The sequence below is a fragment of the Triturus cristatus genome, chromosome 7 (assembly GCF_964204655.1).
Source record: "Triturus cristatus chromosome 7, aTriCri1.1, whole genome shotgun sequence".
Taxonomy (NCBI): Eukaryota; Metazoa; Chordata; class Amphibia; order Caudata; family Salamandridae; genus Triturus; species Triturus cristatus.
The window spans coordinates 97,775,817-97,794,766 of NC_140590.1; the positions used below are offsets into that span (position 1 = coordinate 97,775,817).

The 18,950-nt window shown below is 45.5% G+C and overlaps 1 protein-coding gene and 1 long non-coding RNA gene across 3 annotated transcripts in view; one reads left to right on the forward strand and one right to left on the reverse strand.

Moving 5' to 3' along the window:
• Positions 1-18,950, forward strand: part of LOC146808912 (uncharacterized) — a 424,390-nt gene that overhangs the window by 35,596 nt on the left and 369,844 nt on the right. The gene's annotated exons all lie outside the window — the stretch shown is intronic.
• LOC146808913 (ly6/PLAUR domain-containing protein 3-like) overlaps positions 15,765-18,950 on the reverse strand; it is a 448,169-nt gene continuing 444,983 nt past the window's right edge. The window contains exon 5 of the mRNA XM_085615716.1: positions 15,765-16,229. Within this exon, the coding sequence (XP_085471842.1) occupies positions 15,973-16,229 (257 nt within the window). The 3' untranslated portion in view covers positions 15,765-15,972. The remainder of the gene's footprint in view (positions 16,230-18,950) is intronic.

The window sequence follows — 18,950 nt, forward strand, 5'->3', positions numbered from 1 at the left end:
GGCTTAAAATACCCAGTACTTCAGTTGGCGCCCAACGTGGGGCGATTTCAGCGGTACCGGTCCAAGCCAGAGGTTCGTGAGAAGCTTCGTGTGGAAATTCTGGAGGAAGGCCGCCACTTCATCGACCCCTGCATGTCGACGTGGTCCGAAGGTGTTTTCTGCGAGGTTCTCCGCGTCCCGACGGCTACGAAGGACTGCTGCCCTGATTAATCGCCCTGTTTTGGACCCTTGACGATTTTGGTAGAGCGAAACAATCGAGAGAGTCTTCTGGTGATGCCATTGATCATCGATATTCAGTTAAGTATAAGTGGAGCGTCTCCCAGTTTGAATTTGGTATCCTTCGGGATAATTTTGGTTTATTTGGAGTTTGCAAACCCCAAAGCCAGAGGACTCGTGTATTCACGAGACTATTGTAATCGATAATCCTTTGAAGTTTGGAACTAGACTAGTGAGCGAAGATGCCTGGTGCTAGTGTATTTGGTAATTAGTTTTGTTTGAGTTGTAGAAGGGATTTCCAGTTGGAGGATTCATGTCCGGTTCCTCCAATTGGAACTCCAACTTATGAGCTTTATGGAAAACATGGCGTGGGCCCCATTGCATATAATGAAATATGGATCCGATACACCAGAAAGGACGGTGTTTTAAAATGGCCCCAAAATGGTAGTTTCGATACAGATATCTTAGATAATTTGGAAGTTAAATTGTTTAAAAAGAAAGCCCGGCCGGCGATGTTTGATTCTTTCCGCCTATGGCGAAAGGAAGCCAAACAGAAGGAAATAAAGCTAGCGAAAAGGAATAAGAGAGAGAGAGAGAGAGGTATGTCAGTGATGCAAGCAGCTGTGCAATTTAAAGATAATGAGGAGGAACAAATGAATGAGTAATTGCACAGACAGCGCAAACTAGGGATTGATAAATGTTACCCTGTTTTGTCACCCCTTGTGCAAGATGAGACAAAAGAGAAAGAAAAAGATTCCCTAATGTCCCATTTGTTAAGTTCACCACCCCCGTATGCGCAAAATGCCACAGCACCTCCACAGCTTGTAAATGCGCAGCCTCCAGTAAATATGCCGCAAGCCTTCCCGCAGCTGCCAGCTCCTCTTCAGCTGGCTCCTATCCCTGCAGTGCAGCCCTCTCAAGGGCCGCCAGTTTTGCTACCTGTTACCCCCGCGCTTCCTGCGACTTTGCCTAGCACACCAGCGGTTTCCCCTGGCGCTCCTTCTTATACTACCCAGGAACCTGTATCTGAATCTGTTTTTCTTCCCTCTGTCTATCCCCCCGTTTTCGCCTCAACTTCTCCTTCAGCACGACAACGACTGGCTAATGTAGTTACTAGTTTAATGTCGCCTCTCTTTGGGTCATCTAGTGCGACTCCTGCCTTACAGCGTAAGCAATTGCGCAGTCAGCTGCCTGATTCTGACGAGAAAGAGGTGTTAGATCATCTGGCGCGTAGGTGGATTGGTTTCCCTTCACTCTATGATGTGGAATCGGTTGTTAACGTTTTTCACCAATGGGATGCCCCAAAACAGAGGTATGTGTTCGAGAAAATGTGTGAAATTCTCTGTGAGGAATTGGATGATCATGGTAGAGATCCAAGCCCGCAGGAGTTGTGTCAAGTGAGATTCGATTTTGGAAAAGGTACGATTGTGGGCCCCGATGTCAATAGAGCAGTTGCGATCTTATTATCCTTGAGGAATGATGATTGTCAACAGCCGTTGTTTACACAAGATTTCCCTGTGGGGAGAAAGGGAAAAGCGCGACAATACCCTATGAGAGAAGTCCCTCCGGTATGGAAGGAAGCTGTTGCGGCTGATGCCGCTCATGGTATTGCTGCTATGCCAGCACATTTTCAGCGTGTTTGGGTTCATGTCCCTTGGAAACGATCTGAAGTAATAGCGCTTAAACAGACATTGCCTGATCCCCGTAAGAACCCTACAGGATATTATAAGGAGTTATCCCAAACTGCAGAATCGTGTGTAATGAATTTGGCTGACATAGATATGTTGTTCGGGAATGTTTTCCACAGCCTTTATGGGGATCCATCCGTAATACGGATCATGCTGCAGAGCTAGGGGGTACATGGGCTAATATCGTTCCTGCAGACGCTAGACAAGTTGGTGGTGCAAAACCTGAGCCTTTGGTAGCAGAACTCCCTGGTAGAATTATTACGTACATGAAAACTATAATGCCTACGATGCGCGTAAATTGGGATAAACTATCCGCATGTAAGCAGAAGAAAGATGAGACAGTGTCCGATTTCTTTACCAGGTTTGAAGAAACGTTTATCGACCACAGTGGTCAAGACATGAGTACTGAAGGTGGCCAACGGTTATTTGTTGATAAATTTGTGCAGAATCCACTTCCCGAGTTGTGTAAGAAATTAAAAGACTCAGAAAGTTCTTGGGCTGTTTCCTCTTCAGCGCAAATACTGGCTACTGCACAGTATTATGAGAATAGAGACAAAGATGAGAAGGATAGAACAGATAAGAAAACGAAAGAACTAAAGACAAAGGTCCTTTTGCAGCAGGCCTATCCGCCACGTGGAGGACAGAGTAATTATAGGCAAACACAAGGTATCTATCAGCAGCCCCAACAGTTTCAGAGTAATCAGCAAATGAACGGGTATTATCAACCACGTATCCCTGTAGGTCCCAACCAATGTTCATATTGCAAAGAGGAAGGTCATTTTAAATATAGTTGCCCTAAATTAATGCAGCGTAACAGTAATGCGTATGGCGCAAGAGGTGGAGGTGGTCAGCAAGCTCCTAGAGGCAGAGGGCGTGGAAATGTTCCCCAGAACGCGCGTCCTCTTCCGCCTCAAAATACCATAAATAGCTTTGATCAGCAAGCCAATGCGACTGGCAATACAGCTCAGTACTACAATAATGATTATTATGCAGAAGATGACAATGTAGAAGATGATGATTACTAGGATCGCCGTAGACAGAGAGAGGGAGTTGTTTCAGTGCCAGTGGATCGGAGTGGACCCTATGTTAAAGTAACTACAGCAAATGTAACGGAGCCCTTTCTGTTGGATACTGGTGCTGCAAAGAGTTCAATCATGTATTCAAAACTCCCTGGCGCGCCTTTGTCTGGCGAAATAAATGTCTCAGTAGGTTTTTCTGGTGCCCCAGTTAGGAACCCGATTTCTAGTCCTATGTCACTTTCTGTTGGACCTTGTGAGCTAAAAGCACCCCTCATTCTAACAACAGATTGTGGTGAAAATTTGCTAGGCTTAGATTTGCTAAAAAGATGGCATGCAACGCTATATTGTTCTCCCTCAGGAGTACAACTTACATTAGGTAAGAAAGTGATTTCCCCAATGTATTTGTCTAAAAATGCAATGCCACCTGAATTGTCATCCCTTCCGGATGTCCTTTGGGCTACTGGTCCCAATGATGTGGGTCTTTTGGAAATACCGCCATATGTGGTAACTTTAAAAGCCAATGTCAGATTGCCACGTATTCCCCAGTACAAGATCTCCAATGAAGGTCAGAAAGCATTGTTAGCAATTTTAAGTGATTTGATTAAAAAGGGTGTAATTGAAGAGACAAGAGGCAACGTTTGCAATAGTCCTGTTTTACCTGTCTTAAAACGAACGGACCTTTCACAGCCACCTGTTTACAGATTCGTGATTGATCTTAGAGAGGTTAATAAGATTGTTGTGCCACAGTTTCCAGTTGTCCCTTATATAACTGCCTTGTTAACTATGATTCCAGCCTCCGCTGCATGGTTCTCAGTGATCGATTTAAAGAATGCCTTCTTTAGCATCCCAATTGCAGAGGAGAGCAGAGACATTTTTGGCTTTAGTTTAGGAGGTCGCAGCTTCCGCTTTAAACGCGCTCCCCAGGGCTACTGTGAAAGTCCATCAATATACAGTCAGGCTTTAAAAGCGCAGCTTGATGCACTTGTTTTACCTAGTGGCGCTATCCTCATTCAGTACGTCGACGATTTACTAATCGCCGCAGATACCGAAAAGATTTGCAAAAACGCTACCTTGTCATTGTTGCGTCATTTGTCTGCCTTCCATCACAAAGTGTCTCTCTCAAAGCTGCAATATTGTCGACAAGAAGTGACCTACTTAGGTCATCTCTTATCGAAGGAGGGAAGGAGACTGACCCCAGAACGAATTCAAGCCATTGCACAGTTGAGTGTGCCAAGAACACAGAGAGAAGTGCGTGCTTTCTTGGGCATTACTTCATACTGTAGGCATTGGATACCAAATTTTTCCTTGTTGGCAAAACCTTTGTTAGCATTAACATGCAAAGACACACAGAATCCTATCCCATGGTGTGAAGAGTGTCAGAAACGTTTTTTGGAATTGCGTAATGCATTGTGTTCAGCTCCTGTGTTGGGTACCCCTGACTACAGCAAGCCTTTTACATTGTATGTTCATGAGAAAGATGGTTGCGCATTGTCAGTGTTAACACAGCCTTTTGGCGACAGACCGCGTCCATGCGCATATTTTTCGTCAACCTTGGACCCTGTAGCGAGGGCATTGCCAAGTTGTCTGAGAGCCACAGCCGCCGCAGCTATGTCTATTCGACAGTCTGCTGGCCTAGTGATGGATAATACATTGATTGTTATGGTTCCACATGCTGTGGACACATTGTTAAACAGGACCAAGACACAACACTTAACTAGTGCGCGATTATCTGGTTATGAGCTGACACTGTTAGCAAACCATATACACATAAAGAGATGCAACACATTGAATCCAGCTACACTATTACCAATCCCAGCAGACCTAGATGAGATTGAGCAACATGATTGTCTGTTCAGAACAGAAGAAGAGACGAAAGGGAGAGTAGATCTCAAAGATACTCCCCTGACTGAGTGTGATGGTACCTTATGGGTGGATGGTTCGTGTTTCAAGCTTCCGAATGGTGATACGACTGCTGCATATGCCATCACGACTTTGCACACGATTGTGGAAACTGCACGTGTGCCACAAAATTCGGCTCAAGCAGCAGAATTGATTGCCCTTACGAGAGCATGCGTGTTGTCTGAAGGAATGAAAGTGAACATATATACGGATAGCCAGTACGCCTTTGGCGTGGCTCATAGTTTTGGGCGATTGTGGAAAGAACGTGGGTTCCTGTCTTCGCATGGAGCTAAGATTCAGAATGGCAAGTTGGTGAATGATCTCCTTGAGTCGCTGACCCTACCGTTGCAAGTTGCGATTATGAAATGCAGTGCGCACAAGAAAATCACGGATGATGTTGGTCGTGGTAATGCGTTTGCTGATGAAGTCGCGAAAGAAACAGCAAAAGATGTGAAGACTCGAATGTATGTTGCAGGCCCTGCCAGATGGGTTGGTGATGTTGGAATGTGTGAAAACACAATAGAGAGTGTAAAGTCCCTTCAAGCTGAAGCCACAGAGAAAGAGTTAAGCAAGTGGAGAGAAAGTATGGGTAAGTTGGATGAGAATGGTTGTTGGATTGATTTGTCAGAACATAGGCGATGGTTGTTACCTGATGCATATGTGTTTCCAGTGGTTACTATGGCACATGGAAGGGCACATATCAGTACGAAAGGAATCTGTAAGTTGTTGGCTCCAGTATGGCAGAATGCTGGAATTCCTAAGTGTGCAGAGAATGTGGTCAAGAATTGTATGGTATGCTTGAAGTACAACCCTGGTAGGGGAACCCCAACTCCAGCTGGTCATTTTGCGCCTCCATCATATCCATTTGAAGTTTTGCAGCTAGATTTTATTCACATGGAAAGGTGCAACAACCTGAAATACGTATTGGTGGTTGTTTGCGCTTTCTCAAAATGGATAGAGGCCTATCCCCTAAAGGATAACACTGCTCTGTCCACAGCCAAAGCCCTTGTGAAGGAATTTTTCCCTAGGTTTGGAATGCCAAGAATGGTGTGGAGTGATAATGGAAGTGAGTTTGTGGGTAAAGTGATGAAGAATGTGTGTGAGGGACTAGGTATAAAGCAGAAATTTCACGCTGCAAATCACCCCCAATCAGCTGGATTAGTAGAGCGCTACAATGGCGCTCTAAAACTCAAACTGGCCAAAATTCAAGCGAGCTCAGGTCTTAACTGGCCTGACGCTCTGCCTCTAGCACTCCTATCCACAAGAATGACCGTGCACTCACGAGTGGGACTTAGTCCTTATGAGGTCGTTTTTGGCCGCCCGGCCAATGTATGGGGTGTGCCAAGACCGACGAAATTCAGTGAAATCGAACACCCAGTACTGCTTGATTACTTGTATGATTTGACGGTTAAACTGCGTGTTTTACACCAACAGGTGCATGATACTCTCCCCCCGGCTTCTGAAGCTCCTGGACACCCTATCAAACCTGGCACGTGGGTCCTTGTGAAAAACTTCCAGCGGAAAACCAACGATGAGCCCCGCTGGATTGGCCCTCATCTCGTGCTACTGTCTACAAGATCAGCTGTTCGAGTAAAGGGGAAAAGGAACTGGATCCACGGTGCCCACGTGAAGAGGATCCCTTTGCCTCTGCCGTATGACCAGTGGGTCCAGGAGGGTATTGCTGACTCTGAAACAGACACTGTACCTCGTTTTGTGCCGTTCAGTGATGCACGCATAAAAGGCACAACTTCAGCGCAGGAAAGTGACGATATTTTGCAAGAAGCTGTGCCACCGTCAATTCGATTGGACACCACAGAGCCTGAACTCTTGTTCCAAGATCAAACAGTACCTGGCCGTTTCCATTACAATCTAAGACCAAGGCCCATGGACAAATAAATATTCTTTTTCTTTTACCTTTCTATTTTTTGATAACCAGAGCTCTCCCATCTGAAGGACTTTCTTGACTTTTGTTTTTCGAACCACCATCCGGGTTCAGCCGCAGGGTCGCGGTGCCAAGACTTTGGGGTACAGGCCGAAGACGTTAGGTCGACGGTTCTGGTTGGTCTAGGGCGTTCCCTGGACTGACAGGCGTACTCCTTAGCAGAAGATACTCACCCGCGGCGAGCGGCGCGATTAGAGGATGGAGTTTTTCAAGATGGAGAGACCCGCTGAGGAAATGAACTTTAAAACAAGAATGTGTAAAATCATGAAGCGCAAACGTTTTGTATTTTTATGCCTGTTTGTATTATGTAGTATGATAGTGTTTACTGTAGGATTTGTATTCTTCTCCTCTCAAGAGCCCATTGCACCCACTGTACAGCCTATACCTCCTCCTACTATCTCCTCACACTCTTTTCACCCTCTGCCTGAACATGAACAAGCTAGACGATCAGAGTTTGTGAATAACTCGTTTATTCAGCTCCTACACCAGCACCAACTAGTCATGAATACAACCAATTGTTGGGTGTGTGGTTTAATGCCACATACCATTAATAAGGGTATTCCCTATCTAGTGCTGCCGAATAGTTACAATGGATCGTCATGGGCATTCCAGACCATGTTTCTCTATGCTCTAGATGCGTACTCCCCGCGACAACCGCGTTCCATCAGACCTAGCACCAATAATAAAGCTTTAATGAAAGGAGTTGCCGACATGAGTAGAGATATCGATGCATACTCATCTATTCCCAAAGAAGAGTTGAGAGCTTATGTAGGGTGGAACGCGACGGGGTATAGTATTAGTCTAGGTGAAAGACAGCGGAAAATCTCATCCCCAATCTGGGTCGTACCCCACATAGGTCGGTTCTGTTTGCAAGGTAATGGTCAGAATCCTAGGGCTCAACTGGGAAGAAGTGACTGTACTGAAACGTACACTTTTCCGTCACAGTTTTCCCCTGCGTTTTTGGCTTCCAAGGGTACATATTTTATCTGCAATGACCGAGAATATACATGGTTGCCCCCTGACTTCTCGGGCACATGTTATATTACAAATCTGCTACCGCCAACATTTACTGCCGCCTCTGACTATCACAAGACCAGAGTTGTGAGAGGCGTGATTAGTAAGGAGGATACTGCCGGTCAGGGAGCGGGAGATTTCTTTTTGGGTTTCCTGCCGTTTTGGGGACCTATGGTTAATAGTAGGAACCTGAGACAGCTGACTCGTGTGGTTGAATCCACTGTTAATGTTACGGCTGGTGCCCTTGGTAATTTTACAGCTGAGTTCCAAGCGGATCGCCTCATGACTTTGCAGAACCGCATGGTTCTAGACGTCATACTTGCAGACCGTGGTGGGGTATGTAAGGTTATCCAATCCAGTTGTTGCATTTTCATACCAGACAACGCTCCAACAGTTTATCAAGCCATCTCCAAACTGCATAAAATATCTGAGTTCATACACGTGGATAAAGGAGATTGGTCACTGGTGGGGTGGTTCTGGGAACTGATATCTGCCTGGGGTTGGAAAGTTCTGATGGTCATTGGAATGATCTTAGCCATCCTTTTCCTGTTCTGTCTGTGCATACAGTGTGCTCCTGCGATATGTGGCCTCTGTGCTACATTATGTGTAAGGAAACCTGTATCGAGGGACGAGCTAAGTAATAGGATGATGCTACAGCAACATCTCCATGACTTCGTGAATATTGACCTAGACTCGGATTGAAATGAGTATAGTTATTGCCTATGTAAGGGCAAAAGGAGGGTCTGTCGTACTTTAGAATTTGGGACCGCGTAGGAGGCATGGCCCTACCCCTGTCTATCCCAGTATTAGTGAACCGCGAATGGTTAATGCAGTATGTACAAGTGCTTTGTGTAACGTTTTAGCTATGAATGCACTGTGTATACGTTATTATACATCACTACGTGGGTTCCATTTTGTATCGGTGGCCATCTTATGGTTGCCCTCACATAGGCTATATAGCATGGGGCAAATACGGGCCTTTTAGAGCACATGTGCCTTTCCTTTGACTTTTCTGTGACCTGGGCAGCTTGGCTCCGCTGCCCCAGCTCAGTCCGGTCTCACGAGTTCCCCGTCCTCTGGCCACCTGTGATTAGCATCAGGGCTTGACACACCATAAAGTCTTTTCATCCTACACGAGCCTCCAGCTAATCTCTTTCGCACCTGACTGTTCCTGTTTTATGGCTTGTTTCCCAAACAGGAGATGCTCATGTTTATTGGGGCCTATCGATATCTGATGTGGGATCCGAGCCTTGCTGTGTAAATAATTGCGGGCTGGCTTAACTGGAATGTGGGATGGTCATCATGGCTCTGCCTTTTCGTTTGAAATGTATACATGTAATGGCCATATCGTAAACTAAGGAATGTATGCCTGAGGCAGGATATTCTGTATTTAAGAAGAAGCCCGTTTCTGTGATTTTCAGCAGTCTCCTGAGAACATACACGCTGTTGTACTTCTAGGATACCTGTAATTGGTCTGCAGCCAATAAACTGATCTTTGACTTCACCCAGAAGCCTCTTCTGTTTCTGTAGGTCTGAAACAGGAAGAACCCCGAAGTCATAGGGTGTGTTCCCCTGCACCGCTGGGCTTAAAATACCCAGTACTTCACCCACTCCTCTGCTGGGTACCCTGCCCACCTTTGGCGAAGTTTCCCACAGGACTCTTGTGGACCCAGGTGCTCACCCAGCAGTCCGCCTCCTCAGCAAGCTTCTTAGGATTAGTCAGCTTACTATCAATCAGGTGCTAGAGTAGCTCTGGAAAACAATTATTGGGCAAGTGCTCCCATGCAAACAAATAATAGAGTGCCTCAAAATTATCCACTTTGCTACCCTTCACCCAACCATCCAATGCTCTGCAAAAGAAAGACACATAAACCCCCCATGTGGTAGACTCCAGTTTCTTGCAATTCCTAAACCTTTGTCTGTACACCTCTGGGGTCAAACCATATCTGGACATTAGGGCTACCTTCATGTGCGCATAGGACACCTGCTCCTCAGTAGGTAAATCTAACAAGGTGTCCCGCCCATCACTAACAAAGCGGCCCCACAACCCCGCTCCCCAATCCTTATCAGGGACCCGGTGGGCCAACATTGCAGCTTCATAAGCCCTAAACCATTGGCCAATATCCACGTTTGTGGAAATCCTCAACTACCTCTTTGGGGATGTAGGCCCTTGCTTCTACAGGCACTGGTGGTGCGCTGCCACCAGAAGGAGGAACCTCTAAACGTTTGGCTTTGAGTTCCAATTCCCTCAACACTCTCTCATGTTCATAATGCATTTTCTTTGCCTCTAAGGCTAGCTTCTTCATTTCTAATTCCATTCCAACTTCTATTTTCTTGCTCTCTATGTCCTTCTGACCATCTATTTTGAACTTGGCTTGCTCCAACTTATGCACTCTCTCCCTCTCCCTGTCCTCCAGCTCTCCTGGGGACAGGCCCTTGGTAGAAACACTGCTGCCCGCCCTGGAAGGTACTTTCTCCCCGGCTGGGCCCAATGGCCCCTCAAGCTGCCCATCTAAATTCTCTGCCTCCTCCACCGGCTCTTCAGGATGCTCACTGGCATTTCTAGATTCTACCCAGGCCCTCAGCTCCTTTTAGTATTCCTCTTTCCTGGTGAAGCCTTTCAAAGAGATTTTACAGTTCTTGCAGAGCCTTGAGGTTTGGCACACTGTAGGTATCAATCCTCTCTTCTTCCATTTCAATGTCTACAGATGTAATGAATGCTGGCTTACTCATGGTAGAAACACCGGCAGTTCTCAAGAATCAAAAAATAGAAAAGAAGTTCCAGGGAAACAAATTCCACCAAAATATATTTGGTTGCATTATGGTCTGCACTCACTAGTAGTGTACACCAATCACTGTATATAAGTCACAAATGCAAGTCTAAATCCCCACTGCTGACCACCAATGCTAGAATTGGTGGTCTCTAGTTGGCAGAGTTAGGTACCTTTGACCAAATAGGGACCCTTGCTTCTAGTCAGGGTAAGAGGCTACACTTCTCAAATAACCCCTGGTAGCTTGGCACGAGCAGACAGGCTTATCTCAGAGGCGTTGTTTAAAGCATTTGTGAACACATACAGTAATACAGTGAAACACTACAAATGGACACCACACTAGTTTAGAAAAATAAGTAATCTTTACTAGACTTAACACAAGACCAAACAACCAAAATCCACAATACTGTAATCCAAGTCTTTAAAATGGTAGAAATAGCTTAGTTCACTTTAGATTGTAATTGCGACACTTTACTCTCACAGTACCTGGTATGCGTAACACAAAACAAACAAAAAGGGTTACAGGGAAGGTGATGCGCCGTTCCTTATACTCAGGGGAGTGGATGCGTTGGTTCCTTACTGCTGCGCAGGGGAGTTGAGGCTCGCTTCCTTACTGTGTGGGGAGTTGACGCATCGGTTCCTTACTGCGATCCGATGCTATGGCGCTCCGGTGCGATGCGACATAAATGGCGTCTTGGTTACGGTGCAACAAAGTAAATGCGATCCGTGCAATCCCGACGGCCGTGCGACGACTCGGTGAACTTCTGAGCTGCGACAAGCCCTACGACACGCTTCTCCGGTGATGCAACGACGACCTCTGCGGTGGCACGCTTCTCCTGTGATGCAACGTGCCTCGGTGATACGATGGCGGCAGCGGCGGCATGCTTACTCGGCGATGTGACGCCAACTGCAGAGGCGGCGACTCGCTTCTTCGTTGAGTCGCGCTTCCAGCTCCCAGCGAAACGCAGTCTCTTAGAGGGCGCAGCACAACAGTAGACACTTCAATTCCCAGCAAGGGAATTCAGCGGGGAGCTGGTGGTGAAGTCTTGTATCCCTGAGACTTCAGGCAGGAGACAAGCACAGTTCACTTGGAGATTCTTCTTTATGATGATGAAAGCACACTCTTTCCTTTTTCTCCTTTCTTAGGCAATGAAGCAACCACTGCAGACCAACCCCCCAACAACACACAACACAGGGGTAGTTTCCTTTTTCAGTTTCCTGGTTCTTCCTCTCAGCAAAGGTTTGTCTTGATTCCCAGAAGTGATCTAAAGTTCTGGAGTCTGGGTCCCCCTTTTTATACACACATATCCTTTGTCTCTGAAGGCAGAGTGTGCCTGTACCTAGTCCAAACCAGTTCTGGGTGCATGCTGCCAGTGCACAACTTCTTCCTGTCTCCTGGAGCCACCCCAGCTCCTGTCACTCGGAAAACAGACATTCAATACACAACCTAGCAGAGGCAGAAAGGATGCTTAGGTAAGAAAATACCAACTTTCTAAAAGTGGTATTTTCAAACACAGAATGTTAAAACCAAACTGCCCATTCTGGCCTATGGGGACAGGTAGCCTAGCAATAGTGAAAAACGAAAATGTCTGTAATTTACTATCAGGACATGCCACACACATCAGGGCATGTCCTACCTTTTACATATGATGCACCCTGCCCTTGCGCCTACCTTAGAGGTGGCTAACATGTAGAAAAGAAAGGGAAGGTTTAGGGACTGGTAAGTGGGTGCACTTACCAAGTCAACATGTGTTAACCTTCACTCACCTGAAAAGCAGGATGTTCAACTTGAGAGATGTGAGGATTGTTTCCGTCCACCCCTAAGAACTTACGTCTGAATTGAACTGAATTTAGAACACAGCTCACCCAGGGTAATTTCCTAAGGGAAGGGCAAATGGGACAAAATAATAAACAAAAAGACACTCTGGACTTCTACGTGCAGCAAGTAGTAACATCAGCTACTTCTTATAATCTTGTGTTTCTAGTATAATAAATGACAAAAGAAACAACATTAAAATAAGCATCAAAGATTCTGTTCCTTATTTCTGAATTTAGTTAAACTCTAAACTACATGCCACTTTTACCTTTAACACCCTGCGCCAGAATGCTTTCTTTATATTTAAACTTTTGGTCTGCTTTTATCAGCTTTTTCTGCAATGATATAAACAAAAAACAACTTCAAATGTCTGAACATAGAGCGGGTGGTAATTGTTATATGTCCTTTGCTTCTCTGTGAACTTACAAAAGATTTGCCTTGCAGTTCCTTATATTTGTCTCTTTCTTTAACACTCAGGTTCTTAACTGCAAAAGTCTGCCCAGTCTACATTCGTCAAAGATAAGTGAAAACTTCAGGCTTTAACTACTTGAATTATTTCTTCGTTTAAATAGTGCCGAAGTTGAGAAATAATAAAAAAAATAACTTATTGCAATGTCAGAAGAAAATAATGCCAGGCGCGCTTACTTAGTAAACTTGTCTCTTTAGAATTTTCTTTTTGTTTCTTTTTCAGCGGGGGACGCCTTTCGTCGTGACTCCTAGAGGTTCAGGAAGAGATTTTCAAGATGCGGGGAAGACTTCAAGTGGCGGACAGGAAGTGCGCGTCTGCGCGGAAGCAGCACCCGATGCGAAGACGAGACCTCCGAGGCTTGAATCTCTGCTTTCCGGTAAGTGAAGTTAAAAACGAGCGCAAGCGAATGTTCACACTTGCTTGCTTCTTAAATAGGGTTTTGGAGAGGGTGGGGTTTTGCACGGAGGCACAAGGAATAACACGTGCAAGATGAGTTCGTTATTAAACGTGCCTCGTAACTGCCAAAACGTGTTGCCTTGATGCTAAGAAACACCTGCCTTGAATTAACGTGCCTCGTGATTGCCAAGAAGAACGTGTAGCCTTAATTTAGGGAAAGCACACTTGCTGACAGCACGATCATATAGAAATAAAACAAAGTAATATTTCAGCAATACTTTTGGTTTTACATAATGTTCAAAGAAAAGGCAATGGTTAAGGAAAAAGGAGAATAATAAACATACATAAGCAAAGGGTTATTTGACCAGGATTACAATTGTATTGTCTATAAGTCTACCATATATATATATACACTGCTGGCCATTAATGCAATTCTAAACAGGTTTGAGCCACATTATTAACACAACCTCTAACAACATGGCAGTACTAGACTGCACACAGGCTCTGCAATGGCAGGCCTGAGCCATAGTTTACAAGCTGCTCCAGTGGGTGGCACAATCAGTGCTGCAAGCCCACCAGCAGCATTTGATTTAAATGCCCTGGGCACACATGGTGCACTGGACTAGGGTCTGACAAGTAAACCAAATAAGCCAATCATGGAGTCACTAATCCATTACCTCGCTTTAACATCGGGGAGCACTTGCACTGTGGCACTGAATAGCAGTGGCACAGTGACCAAAGCATATAGACCAGCAAAACAAATAGCAGAAACACAGGAGGCAACAGTAAAAAAATGAAGGGAGATCCACGCCAATGGTGCCAGGTCTAACAAACGGCATTGAAGATCCTGTCTACAAGGGTTTGCGATGCGAATTCTGGAGTTGGGGGATGCATCAGTCCCAAGGAACTGTGAAGCTGCGGTGCAGACTCAGACATCATCATAAAGGATGCCATGGATGAGGGATGCAAGGTCCTGCACCAAGGATGCGTTGTGCAGTGGTTGTTCCAAGAAAGTGTTGGGCTGCAATCCGATGTGGATCTTTATGGTAGTTTCGATCCACACAGCAGCAGCGGTGTGTCAGTTCTGCTCAGGGTTGCAAAATGCAGCAGAAGAGATGTGTCTGTTCCGCTGGTTCAACAGATGCTTGTAGAGCACCATAGGCCCACTTCTGAGGACTGGGGTGGCACAACTTGGCAGGCTAGACACACAGATGGCTGAGTTCATATGTAGGTGCAAGGTTACTGGGGCTTTCTGTCCCAGAGACTCAAGTCAGGAGGCCAGCCAACAAGCTCTTGGAGTCACTCTGGGATTCTGGGTTCAAGAGATGCAGTTTCAGTCCTTCTCACCCAGGCAGGAGGGCAGGAGGGCAGGAGGTAGCAGGTCAACACATCAAGGCAACAGCACCGCAAGGCAGCAGTCCAGCAAAGTGCAGTCCAGATGAGTGCCAGTCCTTCAGCAGCACATCAGTCCTGCTCCCTGACAGAGTATCCATAGGTCCGGAAATGTACGGAAATGTTGGCATCTGAGGTACAGTATTTATAGCCAGTTGTGCTTTTAAATTGGGGGAGAAGCTTCTAGTGGTTTCCCCTTGAAGTCCCAAGGCATACTGGCTCTTCTGGTTCCAGGCTAACTATAAGGGATATACAGCCCTTTGTTTGGAAGCAGGATGTTCCTTTGAAGGCCAACACAATGTAACAGGTAATTATCAACGTAGGAACACTATAAATTCATAACAATTATTAAACATAAAATAATAATCTAAAATGATTAAATAGCACAAATACATTCATGCAAGCTTGAAAGTTATATTTGCAAGAACAGAACAATATGAAAAAAAATTGCAATTCATTTTACCATACGTATTTGCTTTTGACTAATCAATTAGTCCGTCATTCATGGAAGGTATGTCAGGTCCTAAAGGGGAAGAAAAATCAAGATAATTATGGCAGGTGGACTCATCACAGACATGATCTGCTGCTGGAGAGCACCCCAAAGGCTACAAAAAAAGATATGCCTTAGAGGCTTCCTCCTCTCGATCTTCTCTCTGCTAACTCTCAAAAACGAACTGCTTCTTGCAGGATACTCACAGCTGGTAGACTTCAAGCACGCCCACCCATCTGCTTGAACAGTCACACACTCACTCATCTCAGATAGGACAGCCATGTCATGCCCAAGCAGTCCACCAGCCTACCCTCCATTGCTAGGGGCAGCCTGCACTTTATCCACTAATGTGGCTTTTAGAATGAGGTTCAACAGTAAAAGTTCTTATGGGAACTGTTTTGTAGGTTCATAGTCACAAATCATGAGTCAGAATCATAGGATAGAGTAACCAGTGGACTCCCTAGAACACAGAATTGAAGGGGGGAGGGGCATCTCATCTGTCGAGGAACTAAATTAAAGGGTTTTAAAAACTGGGGAACAATGGGAAATGGAGTATTAGGTATCTGAATCATCTTTTGTAGGTCCAAATGCATTGCTCTGCTTTTCAGATAAGCCATCATGATCAAATCAAAAAATCAGATGAACTTAGATACACGCTTTATTTTAATGTTTATTGATAGGAAGACCCATACTGTGCCAAAGCTGTGCCTCTGTATTAGGTAAGGTTACAGTACAAATCAATTTAATTACAATGGCATGTATACAACGTACAAATTCGGCTTACAGTTAAAATGGCTCATCTTCTTACAGAGAATGATAAAGCAATTTTTGGTTAAGTTCTTTATGCTTTCAGCTGTCCTTTATAAACTGATAATGGCCACCAGGGCAGCCACTATGAGTGGGGCAACATATGTGGCGCGCGGGCCACCATTTGGCTTTGGTGTTATTGACTTTGGTGTTATTGTTGCCAAATCCAAACCATTGCAGAGATTCTTACTACAGCAAGAGCCACTTTCGCTGACATCCTCATAATCGCTGACCCCCCTGGACCGCGTAGTGCAGCCCGCGAGGGCGCATTTCTTCATAAAGTAGGTTAAGTAGACTTTGGTTTTTTTACCTGTGAAAATGGAGCAGAAAGGAAAGCAGTTTCAATAATGATCTAGGTCAGAAAAATATATATTTGACATACTTCAGTAAAGCACCCCTGGGTTTGGGCAGGCAAGCCCTTCCCTTTCCAGAGGGATACTAGCATCCTCAGATGTACCGCCTACTAGCACCTTGAGATGTAATGACTACTAACACCCTGAGATGTACCTGGCACCATGAGATGTACTAACTACAAGCACCCTAAGATGTACTGGCTACTAGCACCCTGAGATGCACTGGCTACTAGCACCCTGAGATTTACTAACTACTAGCACCCTGAGATGTTCTGACTACTAGCATCCTGAGATGTACCGACTACTAGCACTCTGAGATCTACCGACTATTAGCACCCTGAGATGTACCGACTATTAGCACCCTGAGATGTACCGGCTACTAGCACCCTGAGATGTAACAACTACTAGCACCTTGAGATGTACCGGCTACTAGCACCCTGAGGTGTACTGACTACTAGCACCCTGAGATGTATCGACTACTAGCACCCTGAGATGTACCAGCTACTATCACCCTGAGATGTACTGGCTACAGGCACACTTAGATGTATCGGCTACTAGCACCCTGAGATGTACTGGTTACTAGCACCCTGAGATGTACCTGCTACCTACATCCTGAGATGGACTGTCTACTAGCACTTTGAGACGGACCAGCTAGTAGCACCCTGAGATTTACTGGCTACTAGCACCCTGAGATGTACTGGCTGCTAGCGCCCTCAGATGTACCGACTACTAGCACCCTGAGATGTACCAGCTACTAGAACCCTGGGATGTACCGGCTACAAGCACCCTGAGATGTATCGGCTACTAGCACCCTGAGATGTTCCGGCTACTAGCACCCTGATATGGACTGGCTACTCACATCCTAAGATGGACTGGCTACACCCACCCTGAGGTGGCCCATCTCCTAGCACCCTGAGATGGACCAGCTACGAGCACCCTGAGATGGACCAGCTACTAGCTCTGTGAGATGGACCAGCTACAAGCACTCCGATATGTACCGGCTACTAGCACTCTGAGACATACCGGCTACTAGCACCCTGAAATGTACCAGCTGCTAGCACCCTCAGAAGTACCAACCGCTGTCATCCTAAGATGCACCGACTACTAGCACCCTATGATGTACCGCCTACTAGCACCCTGAGATGTACTGACTACTAACACCCTGAGATGTACCGACTCCTAGCACCCCGAGATGTACGGCCTACTAGCACTCTGAGATACACTGGCTACTAGCTACGTGCAATCAAACTTCAAGACCAATAAAATAAGGAAACAGTATTAAACGGAACACTTCCTATTGGTAGTACTTTTCATGTCTTCAACATTTTTGTCATATATTCATTTATATCTTTATTTATAAAGTACCAGATTGGCATCAAGTTGTACATACCTGTAAAGGGAGAAAATAGAGGCATAAAAAGAGAATATCTGGATCTGGTGACTAAGGATGCCGGTCTAGGGGCTCATTAGGCAACTGCATTTTCTACAGGTATTTGTGCTTGACTCCATGGTCAGATATTCAAATCCTAGCGGGTCCACTAATCCTTTCATTCTGTTGAGGTTAATGAAATTAGCACCAGTGAGTTGGGAAACAATTAATATCTGATGTGAGGACTGTGGTGTATTATATGTTGAGGCAGTGAAGCTTCATTTTGTAATACATTCACAGAACCCTCTTGAGACCAACCAGGCTTCTTTGTACAACCTCTAGCTCAACGTTGGGTGGCCTTGGCTTCAAACAGCGGGACTTAACAAAGGAACTAGTGCAAAGCATTTAGATGCAACAAACAACAGAATAAGGAAGTCATACAACATGAAAGAAATCTGGCACCAATTTATAAAATTTGCTTATATTTTTATGAATTTGTAGACATCAAGGTGAGTAAAATGCACAAGAGGTTTATAGAGATATAGTTTTTAAGTAAAATTCAAATCAAAGTTTTTACTCCAAAGAGCAAACAAGCACTGACAATCATAACGTTTGAAAGGTTTTGAAAATAGAAGGGTTCTGTTTGACTACTAAGGCCTGGTTTAGCAACCACTACTGACAGGAAGAAGGTCTGAGGGACCAGAGAGTAGGTTTCGGACAGCTACCTGTCACAACAGCAATCTGGAGTCTAGTTCCACATTTTAAGCAAGAAATGTCATAGACATCACTGAAGTGGTAGTGATGATGGAGATGCAAGGTGCTGAAAGATGCTCTGGGTGCTGTGCGATCGATGGGGTCTTCTTGCACTTATTCCTCAGTCCACAGGTAAGGTGAGGCACTTTGGCCACTGGAGCTGGGCCCCTCTAATTCCTCTTTGCATCAGTAGAAGGCTACCAATCTCCGGTCTCAGAGGTCCAGCTGCTTCCTTTGGTGAGAGCTAGTGTCAATGTTTGGTGACCATTCCACACTCTGACAACTCTCCCGGATCCAGCAAACATAGGTGCAACTACTGAGGGTTGAGGGGAAGTCTTCTTGGCGGCACGTCGGCAGTCACCAGCGATTCCTTGGAGATGGCTACTGACTTGCTAGAATGGGCTACTTCCGCTTTTATGGCACTGGTGCTCGAACAGGGGGGTCAGTCTACCGGCCCTTGAAGTTTTTTTTTGTCTGGGGCTCTGAGCCTGGTATCACAGGCACATTTGTCTTTTCACTTGCCCAAGGAGCAGTAGGTGTGATCCAGCTATTGGTT